Raw genomic sequence first — 19,946 nt, forward strand, 5'->3', positions numbered from 1 at the left:
CCCTAAACCATTATATCCAAAATTTCTTTTTAAGTGATTTTAACAGACAATATTGGAATTGCTATTTATATCAGCCTTGATTTATAGTGCACAAAATGGATCTTCCAACTATTTTTCCATACAATTCTCCCTGAGAGCAGTTTCCCCAGCAAAACATCATGCTTTACCACTCAGTTGTTTTCTGTGAACATATGTGTTTACTTCTCAAACTGCAAAAGTAATTTTGTCATTGTCTTTTGTAATCTGTATTTGTCATAACGCAACATTGCTGATATTGCTAACAAATCACTGAGTTTACTGAGCAAAGGGGACTACTCTGACAATATTGCTTTGGTAACACAGACCTCAGCAAATACAGTTCTCAGTAATTCTAAGGGAGCAGGACTAAATGGCTTATCTTTTCCTCTACCTGGGTATTTTGAAAATTCTTTACCTGTTGTGTATCAAAGCAGTTAAGCAAATACATATGACAAAGCTTAAGTTAATTACTAATTATTTAAGTAAATGCTAACAGATTTTGCTGACTAGCAATGGTCTTTACAGCAGGGGTTTGAAACACAATTTGCACACAATACATTGAAATACAATGAGCAACTCACTATTAAAATCTTTATTCAAGCTTAAATTAATAAAATGAAGCCTCAATTCCCTTCAAGTCAATGGCAAACCTTCCCAGGATGCAGAAAGGATCAAAGTTTCTCACCAGTGACTCCACCAGGAGTTTCTTTTGAACAAGGCAAAGCAATGCACCCAAAAGTTTTTATGGAAAGGGTAATGTGAAAGAAACCAGATATTTGTTTCTGTGGAATTTGTTAAGCTGCAAGATTTTTGATGCTGCTGGAAAACAAGTCTCTTTCTACTAATAAGAGAAGCAAAAATATCAATGAATGCTCCACAACCCAGCTGAGGAAATTAAAAAATGCTAATGGATTTTTACTATCCCCTCTCCAAAAGGGAGCTATTTTAGAACTCAGCTTTTGAAGTAAGTCCTTTATTCACTTTGAAAAATAAATATAAATTCTCCTCTCTTTACCTGCACTGGTGCCTGCACCGGTTGTGAGGTCCCCACCCATCAGGCCACCTAGGGGTTTGAAATGAAATGTAAATGAGCTCAATAAATTATAACACTCAAACATTCAAAATATTTTCTCTACCTTCAATCAGCCTGCTGTAGTATCCATCATTTCTTTCCTCTGACTTCAACGTGCAGTTGAATCAGACTCAGACCCATAATTATAAAATCATGGTGTTTAATGTTATCTGTATAAGACATTTGCCTTTCAAGGACAACAAAATATGGACTACCCATAATTTCCTTATTTTAGTTTCATGCTTCCACAGCATAAGAAAAATTATGTTTGAAAGTTATGTATAGTAATCCTTCATTTGAAAACTATCTTTAGTTGAATGCTAGTCAGAAAAGTAAAGGACTGGGAGGAAGAGGCTGAAGATTCCTGGAGAAGAATGTAACTCAGAATAAATACATATACATAGTTTTTAATTTCCTCAGCCTTTCACAGACATCCACACTAAGGATTTTTAAAACTTGTCTTTGCACTTGGAGATCTCAAATGATTCTTTGAACCTGGTGCACTTAAAGATCTTGATGTTGCTGGAGGCAGACAGATTGAAAGAACCTAATCCCCACTTACCCTAATAAGAGATGAGCTCTAGTCATTACCAGAACAAAGCACAACCCCTTGCTATGTAAAGCACTGAAGCACTGAAGTTCAGAGCTCAACTAACATTAACCCATTGTGAATGAATCAATAAAAATAAATTCTGCATTTAGGATGTAGACTGATTATTTAAGTAATGAGTGTTCTAATTTACTTGCTCCAAATTTTTTTTTTACATGGGCTACATTTTCTCCTATGCTTTATGTTATAATGAGTGCTCGCATGAAGTAGATAACCTGCCTTTTTTTGAAAAAGCACATTGTCTGCCCTTCTATCCTTTGTTGACTTCACTGATTTCCTTCAATCTTAGTCATTATTCAGTATTCAGTTTTATTCAGTTTTTTTTTTTTTTTTTTTTTTTTTTTTTTTTTTTTTCTATTTTTTTTGTCTCTTGGTTTTTCAACACAGCAATTTTGAACAAGCTCTTATGACTGTTAAAAATAGAGTTCTTTTTTCTTGGAGTACAATTTAAAGTGACCCAAGGCATGCAAGGAGTTGATAGGATAGCATTTGAAGGAATGGGATTAAACACAGCCTACCTGTGTTACCTGCACTTGGAGGCCGATGTGTCACACCAGGGGACATGCTATTCCTTTGCAAAGAAGGATGAGCCAGTGGTAAAAGGTTGGGGTTTCCCAGTGAGCTGACTGGGTTACTGTATACCAAACTGTTGTGGCTGGACACTGGGATAGAAACTGGCATCTCAAAGTTTGGTGGTGGAACAGCCTGTACAAGAAAAAAGGAAAACAAATACGACAATAGTACAAAACTGAAACACTCTTTAAGTACAGTTACTCTCTATTTAGTTCAAATATTTTGTACTTGGTGGTTAAAATATTTGTGCTTGCCCCTTTCCCCTAAGACTCTAGAGAAGAGTATCAAAATAATTTCCAGGGCTTTTAAAGATGATTTTTCAAATAATGATTCCATCTTCCTTTTATGCAGCTTGCACATTTATTTTGTAACACCTGGAAAGATTTTTTTTCATTTTTTCTAATTTTTTTTTTTTTTTTTTTTTTTTTTTTTTTTTTTTGTTTAAAACAAACCTCTGCCTAATGCAGCATAATTTCTATTTCTTTCATTCTTTGAAGTCCTAATTGTTCACTTGTCACCTTAATCTAGTGTCATAGATTACTGCAAGATCAAGGTTACATGACAATGGTGACTTCATTATATGGAAAAAAATTGGAAGGGATAGAATACAAAAGGAAAGGCTTTAATTTCAGCTTATGTTGCTTTAGCAAACAGAATTATCCCAAGTCACATAAAAGACACCAGTACAGTAAATCACTTTTTTAATGAGTTTCTATCTTGGCTTGGAAGGGCTTAAAAAAAGTAAAGTTCTCCTCAGGGACAGCTAACAAATACAAGAAATTTAAATACACACTAGTCTTCGTGGGCTATTTTTTGGGGGACAGATATGGTGTTTAGTGATGCCTTTTCAATATCCTATTTTCATACCTAAAGGCAAGATCTTCTCCTGAGCCACTTCCCTTTGCAAGAATGCTTTTAAAATAAAAAATAATGCAAATAATATACCACACTAACAGAGGTTGTGAGGAGATGCCTATCTCATTATGCTCTTAGGAAGCTCAGTTCAGGTTTCCTTGGCTGGTTGTGAGTTTGTTGGTTGGGGTTTCTTGGGTAGCAGTTGCTTGAATTTCTATAAAAATTATGACTACATTAGAAATCCATATTTAATGTATTTGTTTTTAAAATTATTTTCTTGCCTTTTTGACTAGAAAAACATTTTCAGATGTACCTGACAGCATTTTAAGTATTCAATATGTGAATACAGACCAAGTAACCTTCAATTTGCAAGTTTTCTAACATTTATAATCTTATAAGCTTCAAGAGCTTAAACATATCAAAAAAATTCTTTAAAGTAGACTGGTAACATATTCCAAGGGAGGAAATCAAAGGTTTTAATTTTATTGTTGGCAACTGATACTACTGGTATATCTTCAAGGACCTAAGAGGAGAGCTGGACATATCAACTGCTAGTCAGTCAACCAAGGCACCCTGACATGCCACCCATATCTCTTCTCTGGCTGGAGATGTTGGCTATGCCATCTGTATTACAGCACTATCCATCAAATTACAGTTATCTCTTAAGATTGTTTTTATTTTTTCTTGGTCCTTTCTAGGGACAGAGAAAATTTTAATCTAAATATAGAGGAATTATTTTGCCTATCCAACAAAACAAAGAGCAAGATTTTCAGGGTATGATGTTAAGGATACTTCATATAAATGCCTTTGAATTATTTCAAAGTGTTAATTTTAGCTCTGATACCCTCTCATTTTTTGGAGAGATGGCCATAGCAACAGTAGTTGAGTAGATGGATCTGCTGGCATTGCTCCCCATCCTGGGGGCACATGGGAATTTCCTTCCCTTTGCTGAGAAGCTGAAATGCACTCCAAGGGCTGTATTTTTCATAAATCTGATTGATTTAAGTGGAGGTGTTTTGGGAATCCACATGTTCTACATCTAAGCTACAGTTGTAAGAATCTACATGTAATCTGCACCCTTATGTCTCAGGTCTAAGCTCCTTGGAAATAGGGTCACATAGCATAATCTGAAACATTTGATCAGCTTGAAGGTATATTTTGAAGCAAGTAACTCTTTTTATTGGCCACAGAAGAACCCAAAGTGTTCCTAAATCCAATGTTAGTCAGAAGCACATGACTGTTTGTGGAGCTTAAAGTCAGTGTTTGGGATCTCCATGTTTCAGTCCCAATTACAGCCTGATGTGAGACATGAATAAGCCAATATGGAGTTTCTGATTATTGCAACATTCAGGGCTGTGATGGAGTTCTCTCTACCTGGTGGCTTTGAGCCTGTGGACCAACCAGTCCATGTTGCATTGACCATCACTGACAAGGGAGCACTTTGCATGAGGTTTTTGTCACCCTGTGTCACAAGACCTATGAAGTATGCCTTCTGAGTCTGGGTAGAGATTATTATTGCCTCTATTTTCTTAATAGCTTTTCCTAATCTAAATTTCTGTTATCTAAACTTAAACACCTGTATAAATGCAAAACTGAAGGTCTTGCCAGAATTCTAAAAGCTTGTTTACTTTAGCCACTATGCTCTTCCTTCCATGTACAAACCAAACTGTTCAAGATTCTTTTTCTACATTTGTATAGCACTAAAGAGCTCCAGTCTTGGTAGCTGTTCGGGTTGCTAGTCTCCCATGTCATGTGAAACTGTTACTTAGCTTTCATTTTGTCATTTAAAAACACTTTTTAAAAATAGTTGAATTATTTGTTTAATTTCTGTACTAATAGTCTAGTCATTTTATCTACTATCTGGATTAACTTACATCTGCTAACAGAGGACTTCATAGGCAATTTTATTAGAGCAAAGTTAGTTTACTCTCTGCTTTTCAGCACAATATATCTCAAATACCGTAGTTTTTATTTCTTCTTCTCCACAATCAAAAGTTAGAAACATCAGTATTAAACACTACATCTCTAGGTACAGTTTTCTCTGTTTGTCTAACTTTATTAAAGTGTTACACATTCCTCACCAAGACCTGCAATGTCCTGCAGATTCCCTAGTCATTCCTGGTGGTAAGCCATGGGTCATATTGTTTCCATTTCAGCCTGATGGACATTAAAGTTTCTGATGCACTTGTGTAATATCTATATTAGCAGGAGCTAGGGAGGAACTGAGACCATCTGAGGCCACAAAGCAGTTCATGTCCATACCATTAAGCTTTCTCAACCTCAAAAAAATCATGACTACATGTAGACTGACAACTGGGAATTGTTCCTGGGCTGGACTAACAAACAAACAAAATTAAGAAATTGTCTAGGAGAATGTTATTTGGCATCAAAAGATATCAAAAGCCTGATGGGGACTGTTCAAAGAATTCACCTCAGAAATAAGCACACTTCATGCTGCTTTAATGTGTTTTTTGCTTTTTTTTTTTGGTAATTCTAATATAGACAAAATCTATACTGTCATGTGTTTAAAATTTGCCACATTTTGCCTATTTCCCCCCCTTCCTTTGTCATTTCTCCTTTGGACACTGCTGCCAAAGAGGGCAGAGGCTCACCAGCGACCATACTGCCAGTGTACAGCACACAGTGTTTCATGGTCACTCCACAAGCTGTGGCAGATGATGCCAAAAACGTGCTGGACACTCAACTCCTTTGAAACTTAATGGGCCACATATTTTGTGTTAAGTACTGGTTTTATCCCTCCCATGTTCAACCAGGCCTTCATTTATTTAGAGACAGAGATACTTATAGCTTCCTTCTAGTGGACTATTTCTGTCTCCTCTGCTTTCATCATTCTTATGAAATTTACAAATAAGTGTCTAATTATTATCAGATGGTTTAGAACGATATGAATACTTATCCCCAGAAAGGAAACATTATTGGGCTTAGCTGTTAGGAGCAAAAGCCAATATTGTTTTCATTTGGCATTTTTTTATGTTACAAAACCAGGCAATGCATTGTTTTTTATATTCTGTAAGTAGTGATTTAGAGACTTGACTCAATGACTTTATTATTAATTTTGCTTTCTTCTCCCCAATTTCCTTGGCTACCTTTGATGATCACAAGTAAATGCATATATCTTCCCTTAGTTATTCTGATTTGTCCAGTTAAGGATATTAGTGTATACAATACATATTATTTATATATAAAACCAGATAGTTACAAATTTCCATTATGTATAAGTTGTGATCTCTGTCTTGCCCATTACATCTTGGCTTATGCCAAGAGAAGTTCCTGTTGCATTAGCAGAGAATATGTACTGTTTCTTCCTATTGTGGTAAGTAGCTTGATGGAGGACAGAGGCCCTGAGCTCAGCTTGTGGTGTATTCAGAGAATGGCTATTCTGTCTTATATGAAAAAATGCTAACATTTTGCTGTTCTGTATCTCTGAAGCATCTCTGAAGTAATTGCACAAAAAGATTAATACACTGCGCTTCATAACCTCCTGAAAGGTAAGAAGTTATACCTGAAGTCACCAATTAATTCCTGAAGTAGGACTATATTTGATGTCAAAAAGTTATATTTAATGAAAGCAATTGGAAGGAAATTCCATTAATTTTGGAAAAACAAAACTCATATACCATGCTCAGATTAACTGTCTGGTTTTCAAATCTTATATATTTCCTCAGTTTACAGAAAAGACAATTTTCCCAAATGCTTATGGAGGTAAAGAAAGGGATAGAACTCACTACTACAGGATTGAAGCTTTTTTCCCAAGGATTTTTTTTTTTAATGTCTTAAGATTTTGGATGATTATAACATGACCTGTTTTGTTAGGAAAGAAAAGAAACAGGTAGCATGAGATTAACAGATGTTCTGAATGATCACTCCAAATATATTTTTAAGGCAGAAAAGTAGCTTGAAAATTCTGTCAGTTTGATTTGAAAAAGCCAAAAGCCATCCTTGAAAGTGAAACAGCATGAAAGAATGACAATTGGTGAGATTTTGATGTGAAAAAGGGTTAAGCAGTCTGGCTTATAACAGTCTCCCTAAATACTGCAGTCAGTATTTGTCAAGCTGAGTTGCATCCTGAGAAACCAAATTAATAGTGACAGCTTTAGAGTTTTTTTGTTCTGAGAAAAACAGCTTTCCAAAAGAAGCAAATAAAAAGGGAGGTAAAAAAATTTGGATGTATCTCTACTCCTCCCTGATATTCTACATATATGTTGGGCACCCTTAACCAGTCATTTTAAATATTGCTTTATCAAATTTGGTGCTTTTCTAGTCTCGGGGAAAGTATTATTTAGTGTCCTTATATTTTTCCAAAATATTTTTGGCCTGATGTAAGAACTTTTTCAAATTTTAATTATCTTGAGTGAAAAATCCTTCTGCTGAGACTTAGTGGAAAGAACAGAGTGCTTGTGACAGAATCTGAGTCTCCTTAAGAAGTATCCTCATAGATGTCAGATTTTGTAAGTGCAATTGACTAACAGTACAGAAGACACTGTACATTCTGGGTATCCAGACAACATTTTTGGTAGACAACCATGCAACCTTTGAATGGGAATGATAAATGAACACCTACAAATCATCTCTTATTCTTGTCTTTTAGAAATAAGAAGTTACCTATGCAAATTCAAATGCTTCTTTGGATCTGAGCAAATATTTGGTTTCCTACTTGTATTCCACAGACACACGGAAAACCAATCAAATGTAACCTTCAAACCTCCATATTCTTTTTGTTGTGTTTACAAATGTACTGTTAAACGTAATGACAAATAATTCATCCTTTGTATGTCTCGTGCAAAACAAATAGGACATGCAGAGTTATTTCTCTTAGCTATCTGGCAAGGCATATGACTGATTGTTAGAAATTTTGACTTTGTTAAAACAAAATTTAGCTCATGTTAAAGCATTAAAGTAATGCTGATGACGTCAAAGTAAATTCTATGATAAAGCTGTAAAATCACCCCAACACACAAACATGTCTGAGACCTGCCATTAGGTTCTCATGCAGTCTGTTTCTCTGCAGTGAGCAAGTAGCTGTAACCCTTCAGTGCTGCAACTGAATTTAGCAGAGACAATGGAGAATTGAAGTTACACACACTAAACACACTAATTACTATATATAAAGCAATTTCAGTTCTACATCGCTTTTTCTATATCGCCACAGAAAGTATTCTGTCGATATGTTAGCCTATCCACAAAGAAAGATTTCCACTGTTATTTTTTAAGTATAATTTGAGCAAGTGGTGTGGTAAAACACTTCTGTAAATCAAGTTAATATAGTTCATATATATATATATTTCACTTCCTTCTGTAGGTTTCATGCATAATAGGCTTTGTCTGTGAGTTAGAGACTTGAAAGAAAAATATGCTGTGTGAAATTTTCTCACCACAGTGTTTAGTTATATATTTGGCTATTAAAGCCTCTTTCTTGCTGAATTTATTTCCTTAAGAAGCCAGAACTGAAAGGGTTATGGTTTGTTACTGCAGCAGTTATCAGCAGACAGCCATCTAACCTTTGGTACTTACAGGTATTTTATGGCTCTTGATCATATTATCAAATTCTTCATTAATTTTTTTGTATTTTTCTTCAGTGCGTGGGGTGAGAGCATAAGAGGAGTCAGGATCAGGGCTTTCACAAGCTTTGTTTTCTTTCTTGTGCAATGCCTGCCAGATTCAGAGAAATATCAGAAAGTAAAAAAATATGAAAAGGAGCTCAGAGTACTTACACATAATCTTTGCCTGCTGATCATTAGATCAATATCTTCATTAAGTTTTCTGTACTTGTCCTCAGACTCAGGGCTGTGACCTACTGAATCGTCTGCATCAGGGTCTGGACTGTCACAGCCATTAAGTCCTTTCTTTCTCAATGTCTGAAATACATAATTTGGGAAGTTCAATCCTTGACATGGGCTGCAAGAGACAGTGTTAAAGAAACACAAACTGCTCATCACAGAAAAGTATTAAATTATGCTTTAAGGAAAGAAAGTGACTAATGATCCACCACACTGATGTGTGGTTTCCAATTATGAGTGAGGACCATACAAGACCTCTTTCTTCTGAAGCTGGTATCAATCAATAAAGAATGAATCTGGCAACTAACAAAAGGTTAGTGCCTATGCTAGCATGTCCCCTGCCTCATGATTCCCATATCCCACAGCATTAAGGGTTTAAGGTAAACACATAATGCAATTTATATTAACATAAACCAAAATTAAAATATTTATCTATACTGTTTACAGTGGAATACACTGATGTTCTTCTTTTAAGGAAGATGCAGAAGGAGCAAATGGAAAAAGAATTGAACCTGCAGCAAATTTAGGAGTCCATTTCTTCACAGATGAAAAATAATTACCCAAATTGAATTCAAGGACTTTAGGAATGTCGTTCCTAAGTCTATGCTTGTGATAGGACAAGAGGAAGGACAGAGTTGATGATATGGCTATGAAATAATAAAGAGCTTCTAGACATGATGTTTACTTTTTATTGACTACACTTAGAGTGCTACAAATGCACGGGGCTGAAGCTTAATGCACAGGATAAAGTACTGCTAAAACAGATGCTTAGTGAAAAGTCAAAATGAACAAATTTCAGGTTCAGCTAGTCAAATACACACAACCATGATTATCATCACTAAGACAGGAGAATTGAAAAATCTTAAAATCAGAATTGAATCACGAGCTTGCAATTCAGAACAGTTGTCTGGCTTCAAAAAGATTTTAACTGATCTACCTTTACAGAGCACCAAAGAACATCCATAGGCTATATTAAGGTAAAAGAATATGAGAAGAAAGTGTGGACTCCTCAAGTACAAGCAGTATTACACAAAGCAAATATATTCACAATTTCTCATATTTAGCTTCAAGAACGAGTCAGTCAAAAACTCTTCAAAGTCTACTTGGCTGTCAACAAACTTTTAAAGTTAGCTTGCAGTCCATTATGTGTTGAAACCTGGCTAAGCAATCTCAATTACAATGAAAATATCACATATTTTGTCTGTTAGTAAGCAGCTAATGTGTGCTTTCTGTCAGTGTGAGATACTCTGGTATCTTTCTGCCTTCTCAGAATGGATGTGTATCAGCTTTTTGTTCCTTCAGGAATAGTACATTTCATAATTATTTTTTTAATCATAATTTTCAGCTTACTACTTTCACTACCCTTAAATATTATAATATCATGCCTTGTTCTCATACTATGGAAAAAAACCCTGAACCTTTTATTTTCATTGACTAAGCAAAGTGATGGTGATCTGCTCTACGAGAGCCTTCCAATCTCACATTGCAGACCTCTCAAATAGATTTTGGCATTTGTGAAAGGCTGGCTCAATGTAGAGCTTTCTTTTCAAACTTCATATCTATAAAGACTTCAAGTCAAATCCATGAGCTATTTCCTTAACACCAACAAAATTATAATCCATTAGAAGAAAAACTTGAGATGCTAAAACAACCTGAATGATTCTGTACACCTTTTTCCACTCCCTTCCATCTTTCATCTTTTAAATATTAAATGTTCAGTTAGCAGAACAGACATAATCATACATGAGATCTACTGCTAGCAGCTTGAAACAACCCAATTAGCAAGAGGGTTTTGCAATCAGCTGCTGTTTAATAGCTTTAATAGACACAATAAGATATAGTATAAGCAAAATGTCTCATTGCAATCTCAACTAACATTCTTCTCTTCACATAAGCACAAAACAAAAATCCTCTGAATACATAAAATATTCTGTTTCAAGCTTAGATCAAGCTGTCCAGACATGAAGCCAAGATCAGCACACTCTGAACCATTTCCAGAGCTCATATGATACACTGATGGAGTCCTTCTGATTCCTATGGAGTCCCTGAGGACCGATGTGGATGTGAATTGGACTAAATGGCTTCCTCAAATTCAGGCTTTGAGATGATAGACAAAAAGAAATATGAAAAGAGAAGAACCAGAGGAATGCTTTGTAACCTCTTTGAATCTTTTCTCCTCCCATCATTCACAAATCCTTGTCTGCTGCATTCACAAGACTGTGTCTGTGAGAAGCAGATGCATCTTGCCCTCAGAATACTCACAATGCCCTAAAGTTCTGCAAATGATTACTTAGGACTCAGGTGAAACAGTTGCTACTGTGGCTTGTAGAAGTTCGGGGATGCACTGCACCTTTCAGATGCTCAGAAGAGGAAAGGCAATGTGAACCAACATATGTCTTGCAACCGTCTCCAAATAGACTGGATTCCCTCCCATCATAGAAGTATTTTTACTAGATATTTATTTTTACACTATTTTCATACCTTTAGAAAGCAGGGTGCTTGCCACACCAGGCAGAGGAAAAGCAATCTCTATTTTCACCAGAAAAGCCAAGGATGAAATGTAATAAATTGTGCAAATATTCTACCCAAAATTAACTTTAACCCTAAAGAGAAGAGGCAAACCCTTCCCTTGCAAAAAAACCCATCAGTCTCGTGTTTTTGGCTGGTACCTTGGCTGATGGTGCAACTCAAGCTCAGTAATGCAGACCACTGGCTCCCTGCCCATCACACCTCAAAAAAATTCAGATCAAATCAAACAAACACAGACACAAACCCTTAAGAAAACCTAGAAAACACTACACAAATCCCAAACAAAAACAAGAATGTATTTCAATGAGATGGGTTAAGGCTAAGCAACAGGAATTTCCATATATTACTTTCACTAAGAGGCACAGCTCCTAGCTTTGTGAGTGCTGGAACTAATGCCTAGTTCTCTGTGAATTTTATTTGGAGGTAAAGTGCAATATGCAGAGAAGATCTCCTGTGGCAGGGTCTCTGGCGATTTCTCTTCTCAGTACCCATCCTTCTGCTGACCCTTTGCTGCTTCTGTTTATCACAACTCAGGCTGAAATGCTGCCTTCAGCTGGGAGTCTTTCTGGGAGTAATTTCTGGTTCTCTTTTCTTGCATAAGAACATACAATTTTTCCTGAAACTTGTTGGAATTTCACTGTCTTGGAGACCCCTCCCTTTGTACTAGATTTACTTGGCAATGAGTAAAAAAATGAAGTTGTAAGGGAAAAGAACAGACTGATAGATTACACAGGGACAGGAATACACATGCTAACATCAAAGGAGAGCAGGCTGGAAGTGGCATGCTTAAACTCTGCACTAAGGTTATGAGTTGTATCAAGGATAGAAATAATGACCTTGAACATATTAGGATTATCTCTGGCTCCTCAACATGCAGGCTACAATTTTCCCTATCTTATTACCTTGTTTGTTATTTTACTCTTCTCCATGTCATTAACTACCACATTAAACCTATTAAACCTCTTTTTTCTTTTCCTTAATTTTTTCCATTATTTGTGTGCTTCAACACAACACAAGTTTATACAGCACAAGTAAAAGTGGTGTTGACCAGTGTCAAACTGATTAACCTTTTTTCACAAGCTCTCTGGACTTTGTGTCAAGAGTTCCTCCTCTCCTCCATTTAGTGTCACCTCTTGAAAAAAGTTGGTTCTGGAGCCGTTGAATCAGTCTTACAGTCATTTAGAAATGATTTTTCTTATGATGTTGATTTGTCATACTCTTACAAACCCTGGAACAGATCTATAACATGCTCCTGGAGATTAGCTAGCTTCTAAAGATTTCATTACTATTCTGGGAGTTTTTAAAAGCATAAAATAACGCAATTGTATAGTGCATTGAACTCTAGAGAACCCTAAGCCGGATTTCAGTTATTTTTAAAGAAAATAAGCTATTTTTCAACTACAGAAGCTCCACTTCTTCCAAGCAATTAAATAAGTAATTATATTGGACTCCAATAACCTGAAACCAGCCAAGGCATATGAAAAACAAAATGCTGAAATGAAAACAACCTTTGGCTGAAATCTGCTGTGCCAGCAATTAGCCTAAATCCTACTCTCAGAGTAAATCTCAGAGAAGTGCTAACTTTGTGACATGCTGACTGCTGCAAAATGAAGTATAAACAACTATTTGCTTTCATTTCATGCAAAACTTATCATCATAATGGAAGCTCCAAAGAAAATGTGGCAGTAACACCCACATCTGACTTTATCAAGGCAATGAAAATCATTATAATTTTGAAGACTTTTGAGGAGGAAAAGCCTTTCATTTTCCTAATTTAGTCTCTATTTCTACAGTTTTATCCTCTGTTTTTTTTTTTTTTTTTTTGGGTCTTTTTTAGCATTTCTTTAACAGAATGAGTGGAGAAGGTTAGAAATTATTTTATTTTTTTCCATCTTGTCATTTAGTTTGTTCATCTTTCTTTTTAATTGGTTTATCTGCTATGGAACTGTAGCAGCAACTCTCTGACACAGAGAGAAACACAATTTTCCTAGGCATTGTTCTGGGAAAAGTCTGTGAGAAGATCAGAGAAAAGAATGAGAAACAATTCTTAACTTACTACACCAAGTATTGTAAACATGTAAAATATATTATAGAAATTTGTTCGCGAAAGAATACTTTCTTAATTAACCAATAGTAATAGTATTTAAATTAGAGGACCAATTAGGGTCCAACTAAATAATAACTATCCAAAAAGACCAATAAGTTTCTTAATAAATAATAATCAACCTTCTATAAATACATAGAATCTATATAACTTATTACCCAGTGCTGGCCTGTTGCAATGACACAGAACAGCTTCTCATAGCACTCTAGGGCTTGGAAATGCTCATAGTATAGGTGCCAGATTAAAGACTAGGTCAGCTGATGAGGTTCCCAAAAGATTCAGACCAGCCCAATATATTCCTTTTTGATATCCTCTGCAACAAAGACCTAACAAGCTTAGGTTAACCACTATCTTAATTTCTGTGATGAAAACTGTGATCTCACTGGGTCTTCTTCTGTAATCAAATTTTACAGAATGGAAAAATTCAGAATTAAATGTCTACTTCTAAAAATTCCTAAATCTTTTATGTTGTCTATAAACTACCACAATGATCTTTAACTGACAGACCCACTAGTGCCAATCAACAGAGGTTGCAATTTAGTAAATTGTATTTTGCTGTCAGAAAAAAACCTTCAAGTGCCCTCCATTTTCACTAGCACTTTCTTTCCTGTATCTGGATGGAATAAATCTTTTAGCCACCAATTAGAAATGTTTTTGTCTTTTTTCTTTTTACTGGAGCTACATATTTACATGGTAAGGCAGACAATAGCCAATTTCAAAGGAATTATAGGCTACAGTGTTCAACTGCTTTAGCATTTATAGTCATTCTATGATTCCAAAGAACCAGCCAAATTTATGGAGATCCCCCAAAAGAGCAGAAAATATTTAAACATGAGCCTGATTCATTTAAGCATCAGTTTGCTCTCTGTGCAATAGAAAAATCAAAGTTAGAAAGTGTTATATGAAGAACACCTCCTCTCCTCTCCTCTCCTCTCCTCTCCTCTCCTCTCCTCTCCTCTCCTCTCCTCTCCTCTCCTCTCCTCTCCTCTCCTCTCCTCTCCTCTCCTCTCCTCTCCTCTCCTCTCCTCTCCTCTCCTCTCCTCTCCTCTCCTCTCCTCTCCTCTCCTCTCCTCTCCTCTCCTCTCCTCTCCTCTCCTCTCCTCTCCTCTCCTCTCCTCTCCTCTCCTCTCCTCTCTCTCTCCTCTCCTCTCCTCTCCTCTCCTCTCCTCTCCTCTCCTCTCCTCTCCTCTCCTCTCCTCTCCTCTCCTCTCCTCTCCTCTCCTCTCCTCTCCTCTCCTCTCCTCTCCTCTCCTCCTCTGTTGCTATGGGAACCACCCATCTGAATTTCCTAACTTACATGTAATTAATGTCTCAAATTTTATGTTTCATTAACACAAAGTTCTTAAATTTTTACATTTAATAATGGACACAAACCAGTATGCTGGTACTAATATACTTTAACTGTATATTTAGGAGAATTGCATAAAATATTATTACACTTAAATTATCTAACAAACTCCATGCACAAAAAATGTATAGCAGTAATACAGAAAAATGGAATACTTCTTATCTTTTTTTCAAAAATAAAATTCTTTTGTGGTTTGTACTCCTTTTGAAACAAGTTACAGAGCTTATGTAAAGCTGAACTTTTATAACCCCATGCTAATCTTTTCCATACTACTTTACTGAAGAAAAAAAATTCCATTGTCTGGTACTGTACATTTGTCTCGTTCAAAAAAATACACATAAATGTGCTTTTGACAATATTACACCAAACCCTCTGCTTGGATTTGCCTTTAATTTATACACGTCAAGTGATTATTCTCACCACCTTCAAGTACCTTCTCTTAATTATACTTTTTGAGAAACCAAACAGCACCAACACCCTTTGCCAGTAACACCTGCTTCTCTCTGCTTACAAATGATCGAACAGTGGATTTCACAATACACAGTACATGTGTACTGCAAGCTCAACAGGGCATGAGATCTCTACCTGATTACAGAGTTCAGTCTATCCTTTTTAACTCACACACTTGTGTGCTAAGATGTCTCTACAATATTTTGCAGTACAAACAAAATCTGTTTTTTTTAAAGGGCACTAGGATAGTGGAATTTTTGCTTCGTTGTTACCTATAGCCCTGTTAGCTAACTTGGGTATGGGGGAGCTTTGGAAGGCAATGCACCTGGTGCAGCCTAAGAGCCCCCAGGACTTGTCGGTTGGTGCTGATCTTGCAGCCTGGAGCAGACTGGTCAGCACCACCCCATCTCCTTCTGCTGCTTTGCATGCCTCTCATTTGTATCAGAGAGCATACCTCGCTGCGCTGCTGTGCCTACATTTCCCTTCTGGAGAGATGATGAGGTTGGAGATGGGAAGATTCCAGAGGTTTGTGTGCTCTCTAACAGAGAGAATGCAAAATCTCTTTCTTTAATGCTCAATCTTGCCAACTTTCCAGTGCTTTTCTGTTCAGTATTGATTGAATTACACTGGGCAACTTTGCCTCTTTAAGTATAAAGAGCATACATCAGATTCAGAGATCTCACAGCAGCTAAACTAAACCACATATATTTTTGTGATTTTCTCTGAAAGAAACAAAACAAATCACATGAGGACTCCAGCATTAAAGCTTTATATTAAAATTTCTGCTAATGCATGTGGAAGAACTTGGTCTGTTCAGCTGGTGAAGAGGAGACTGAGGCGAGATCTCATTGCAGTCTACAACTTCCTCATGAGGGGAAGAGGAGGGACAGTCACTGATCTCTTTTCTGTGGTGCCCAGTGGCAGGACTCAAGTAACCAGCCTGAAGTGGTGTCATGGGAGGCTTAGTTTGGATATTAGGAAAACAGTCTTCATCCAGAGAGTGTCTGGGCATGGGAAGAGAATCCTCATGCAAGTATTCACAGCACCAAGCCCGTCAGAGTTCAAGAAGTGTTTGAACAATATTCTTGGGCACATGGTGTGACTCTTGGTCCTGTGCAGTGCAGGGCCAGCAGCTGGACTTGATGACCCTTGTGGATCCCTTCCATCTCAGCTCATTATGTGATACTGTGTAAACTTACACAGTAAGTGTAAGTTTATTATTTCTTGGGACATGCAAAACACTTCTGTCCATCACTTATAAACTGTTTTTAAAAGAAGAATTTAGATCTGAATAGTTCCTGAGATTCTAAGGATTCTCATCCTTTGGGCTTATTCCCATCCACCACTGTGTTGCAAAAGGTCTGAACACCCACATATTCCCCTGGGCAGCTGGCATAAGATTCCTATGCCAACCCTCAATGCAGGGGATCACATTTCCCGGGCTCTGAAAGAGGAGATGGCAGCAGCACCTACTGATCCCAGCCACCCAGGAATGTATGGGGGGAGAGGAGCATCAAGTGACCGATGGTGCTGGCTGGCATGATGTGGCTGCAGCCAGCAGGGAGCGGGTCCCCAGAAATGTCACACATCCTTGCCATCTGCACCTGTCAGTGCCAGCACCTGCTCCCCCATGGCCATAGATAGCTGTTCCCAGGGCTGCAGTGCTGACTGGGGACACTGCTCCTGGCTGCTTGTTTTTTTTTGTCTTTTCTTCACTCATGCTACTGTTGCAAATCTCAGTTCTCGTGTGGTCACTGCTACAGGAGTGCAGTGTTTCTGCCTTACAGATACAGACACATAAACATGTGTATGTATATCTTTATCTATACATTTATATATATATATATATATATATATATATATATATATATATATATATATATATATATATATATATATATATATATATATATATATATATGCATACATATCCTCTACTAAATCATATCTCATCACCTTTTTATTCAAATCTAGATGGATTTTTTAGAAGTGTTCACACTTGCATTACCAGCTTCCATTTGCTATGGAGGTTTAAAAAAATTTGCTATCTGAGGTTTAAAAAGAAAAAATACTGGCTTTGAATGAACAGAATTCCTCATAAATGTCAGTAAAAAATTACTGTAAAATGCACTCTTTACATGCAAAGACTGTATTCAAATGAAACTTCTGTGCAGATATTTTTTGAACTTGTATTTGAAAAGAAACTCAAATTCTGTTCGTCTGTATTAAAACACCCTACAACAGTCCAGAGACTGGCTGTCAGAGTGTTATGCATAAAATTGGCAGATTATCTAACTTAGATCAGAGATATCCTCAGGATACTTTTGTTTTAGTGATGGAATAGTTACTTGTGCCTTTTGAGTATCCCAATGATTCTACCTCCTTATTGAGGGTTCAAAGGCCCAGGCACTACTTTTGAGTTATGGAAACATGGAAGATGTAGATAAAGGTAAAAATCTTGAGGTTACTTTCCTGTATTTCCCACCATTCTTTCTACTTACTGTCCTCCTATGAATGTGTGCTTTCTGCAGGATGAAGGCCAGCACCACAGCCTAGTAGCAAATATCCTATTTTGAATCCCCTACCTTTTTACAGAAAATTGACTCCCACTATATTTTGAGACAGACTGCAGAACAGCTAACTTCATGAAGACAAAGCTTCTATATTTTGGCTACTTCCAATAGTTCACCGGCAGGAGCACCACTATTCCATAGCTGGACCTGGAAGCTGAGGGGTTTAAAGATAACCTAAAGCCAGAATAGTTGCATTTCTCATTTACTTTTTCCCCTTGACTACAGCAAAATATCAGTCCACTATATGCCTGCCTGATTTTTCAAACCCATTGAAATGTACGAAGTTTTTAAATGGCCAGGTTTTCTCTAAGCTTTATTGAGCGTTTTTGAAAGAGAACAAGATATTGGTGAGATATAGCATATTTGATTCGTACGAGGTTTTGCTGTTAGACACAGAAAGTGTATGATTGGAAAAATAAACTTTGCAGTAGTCCAGAAGAATAATTTCAGATTCTTTAGGGAATATGATGCCCCTCAGAAATAAACACTGTAATCATCAACAGGTTGTTATTTCATGCTTTCTTTTTATGTTCATCTGTCTGGAATCCTGCTTGGGCTCCAGCCCTTCTAGATGGAGCACCATCCTCAACATTTTCATTTGTGTCTAATTTAGTCAGACATATACACAAATACAAGGCTGAAGTCAGATCTCACTTACACTAGTGTAAATTTGTAGGTAGATTTTGACCAGCTGTAAAGATACCAGTCAAGATATTCTAGATGTTCAGTGGTTTACCAAGTCTGTTACATCATTGTTGTTAGCTCTTGAAATATAGAATATTTGAAATATGCAGGGTTTAATATAAATGACTGCAGAAAAAAATTAACTATTTTAAAGGTAGCTGGTGTTTATCCATGATATAAATGGGAACCTTTAATACTAAATGCCATATTCAAAAAGTGAAATACAGATCTTGAGAAACGTGAAATACAGAAGAACACATAGCTTTACAGATTCTTTTGTTGGAAAAACCTATTATGAGAAAGAATGACAGCTGATAGGAATTATTCATTTCAAATAGTTTGAGTATTATTTATGCTTTAAAAGATCCATAAGAGATTCTGAAATAATATCTTTAAGGACTGCTTCATACATTATTAAAAAACAACCATCCTGGGAAGAATATATTGCCAACCAGTGTAGCTTTGCTAGTCACTGAAGTTTTCAGGAGCAGAAATGATGGGTTCCTCAGACAAATAACAGTGTAGCATATGATATAAGTTAGTTTGGATGCAATTTTTCCTAGACTATGAGACAAACAACTTCACCCTCAACCATGGGGCAAGGGCACCTCTGATGACCACAACATTTTGCTTTTTTATTTCATCTGAAACAGAACACTTCCAGCAGCACTGAACTCTGTAGTACTGACTCAGCAGTGAAAATGTCACCCAGTGAGAAAAGAAAACCACTTCCTTCAGCACATGGGCTTTCTTTGGAGGCCTCCCATAAAAATCTTGAATGAATCAATGTTCCAAACAGGTTTGGTTTTCCTCTCAGAAACAGAACATTTATTTTACAGCAGATCAAATGACATGGTATTACAAAAGAAAAAAAGTACCAGTATGACAATGAGCAAATGTTCCTTCTATAGGAAACAGAACATTTCCTTCTATTTTTACAGTACTTTTACTACTTATCCATTGCAAATGGATATATTTTTCAAAGCAATATATTTTTCAAATATATATTTGAAAAAAGCAATGTATTTTCCAAAAATGGTGAATTACAATAGAGGCTAGATCCCTGAAACACTAACTTCCTCTTTCTCTGCAGCATGGACGCCTTAAACAGCACAAAGCAAAAACCATCAACCGAGTGTTCTGCTGAGAACTGTTACCAAGAAGAAAGAGGTGGAAGGCTCTTTAGTAAGTTGGAGAAAGCAAGTTACAGAATTTGACAATACAAATTGGCCTATGATTTTAACTATAGAAACAGATAACTCAAATGATGCAGGATTTAATATTTAAGATGGCTTTTTTTTTTTTCCTGTATGTAAGTTGTGTAATTTACCA

The 19,946-nt window shown here is 36.5% G+C and overlaps 1 protein-coding gene across 3 annotated transcripts in view; it reads right to left on the minus strand.

The window, feature by feature from the left end:
• The window catches only part of MEF2C (myocyte enhancer factor 2C), a 109,544-nt gene that overhangs the window by 20,569 nt on the left and 69,029 nt on the right, over nucleotides 1-19,946 (minus strand). For 2 of the 3 annotated variants that reach the window (XM_054003896.1, XM_054003895.1), the window contains exons 4-6: nucleotides 8,861-9,004; nucleotides 2,219-2,405; nucleotides 1,034-1,081 (exon numbers count right to left, since the gene is read on the minus strand). In XM_054003896.1, coding sequence (XP_053859871.1) covers nucleotides 1,034-1,081; nucleotides 2,219-2,405; nucleotides 8,861-9,004 — 379 coding nt within the window. Of the gene's footprint in view, nucleotides 1-1,033; nucleotides 1,082-2,218; nucleotides 2,406-8,660; nucleotides 8,799-8,860; nucleotides 9,005-19,946 lie in introns of all 3 variants that reach the window. The other variant, XM_054003897.1, reaches the window with a different exon arrangement.

This window comes from Vidua macroura, chromosome Z (assembly GCF_024509145.1).
Source record: "Vidua macroura isolate BioBank_ID:100142 chromosome Z, ASM2450914v1, whole genome shotgun sequence".
In the NCBI taxonomy this organism is placed as follows: Eukaryota; Metazoa; Chordata; class Aves; order Passeriformes; family Viduidae; genus Vidua; species Vidua macroura.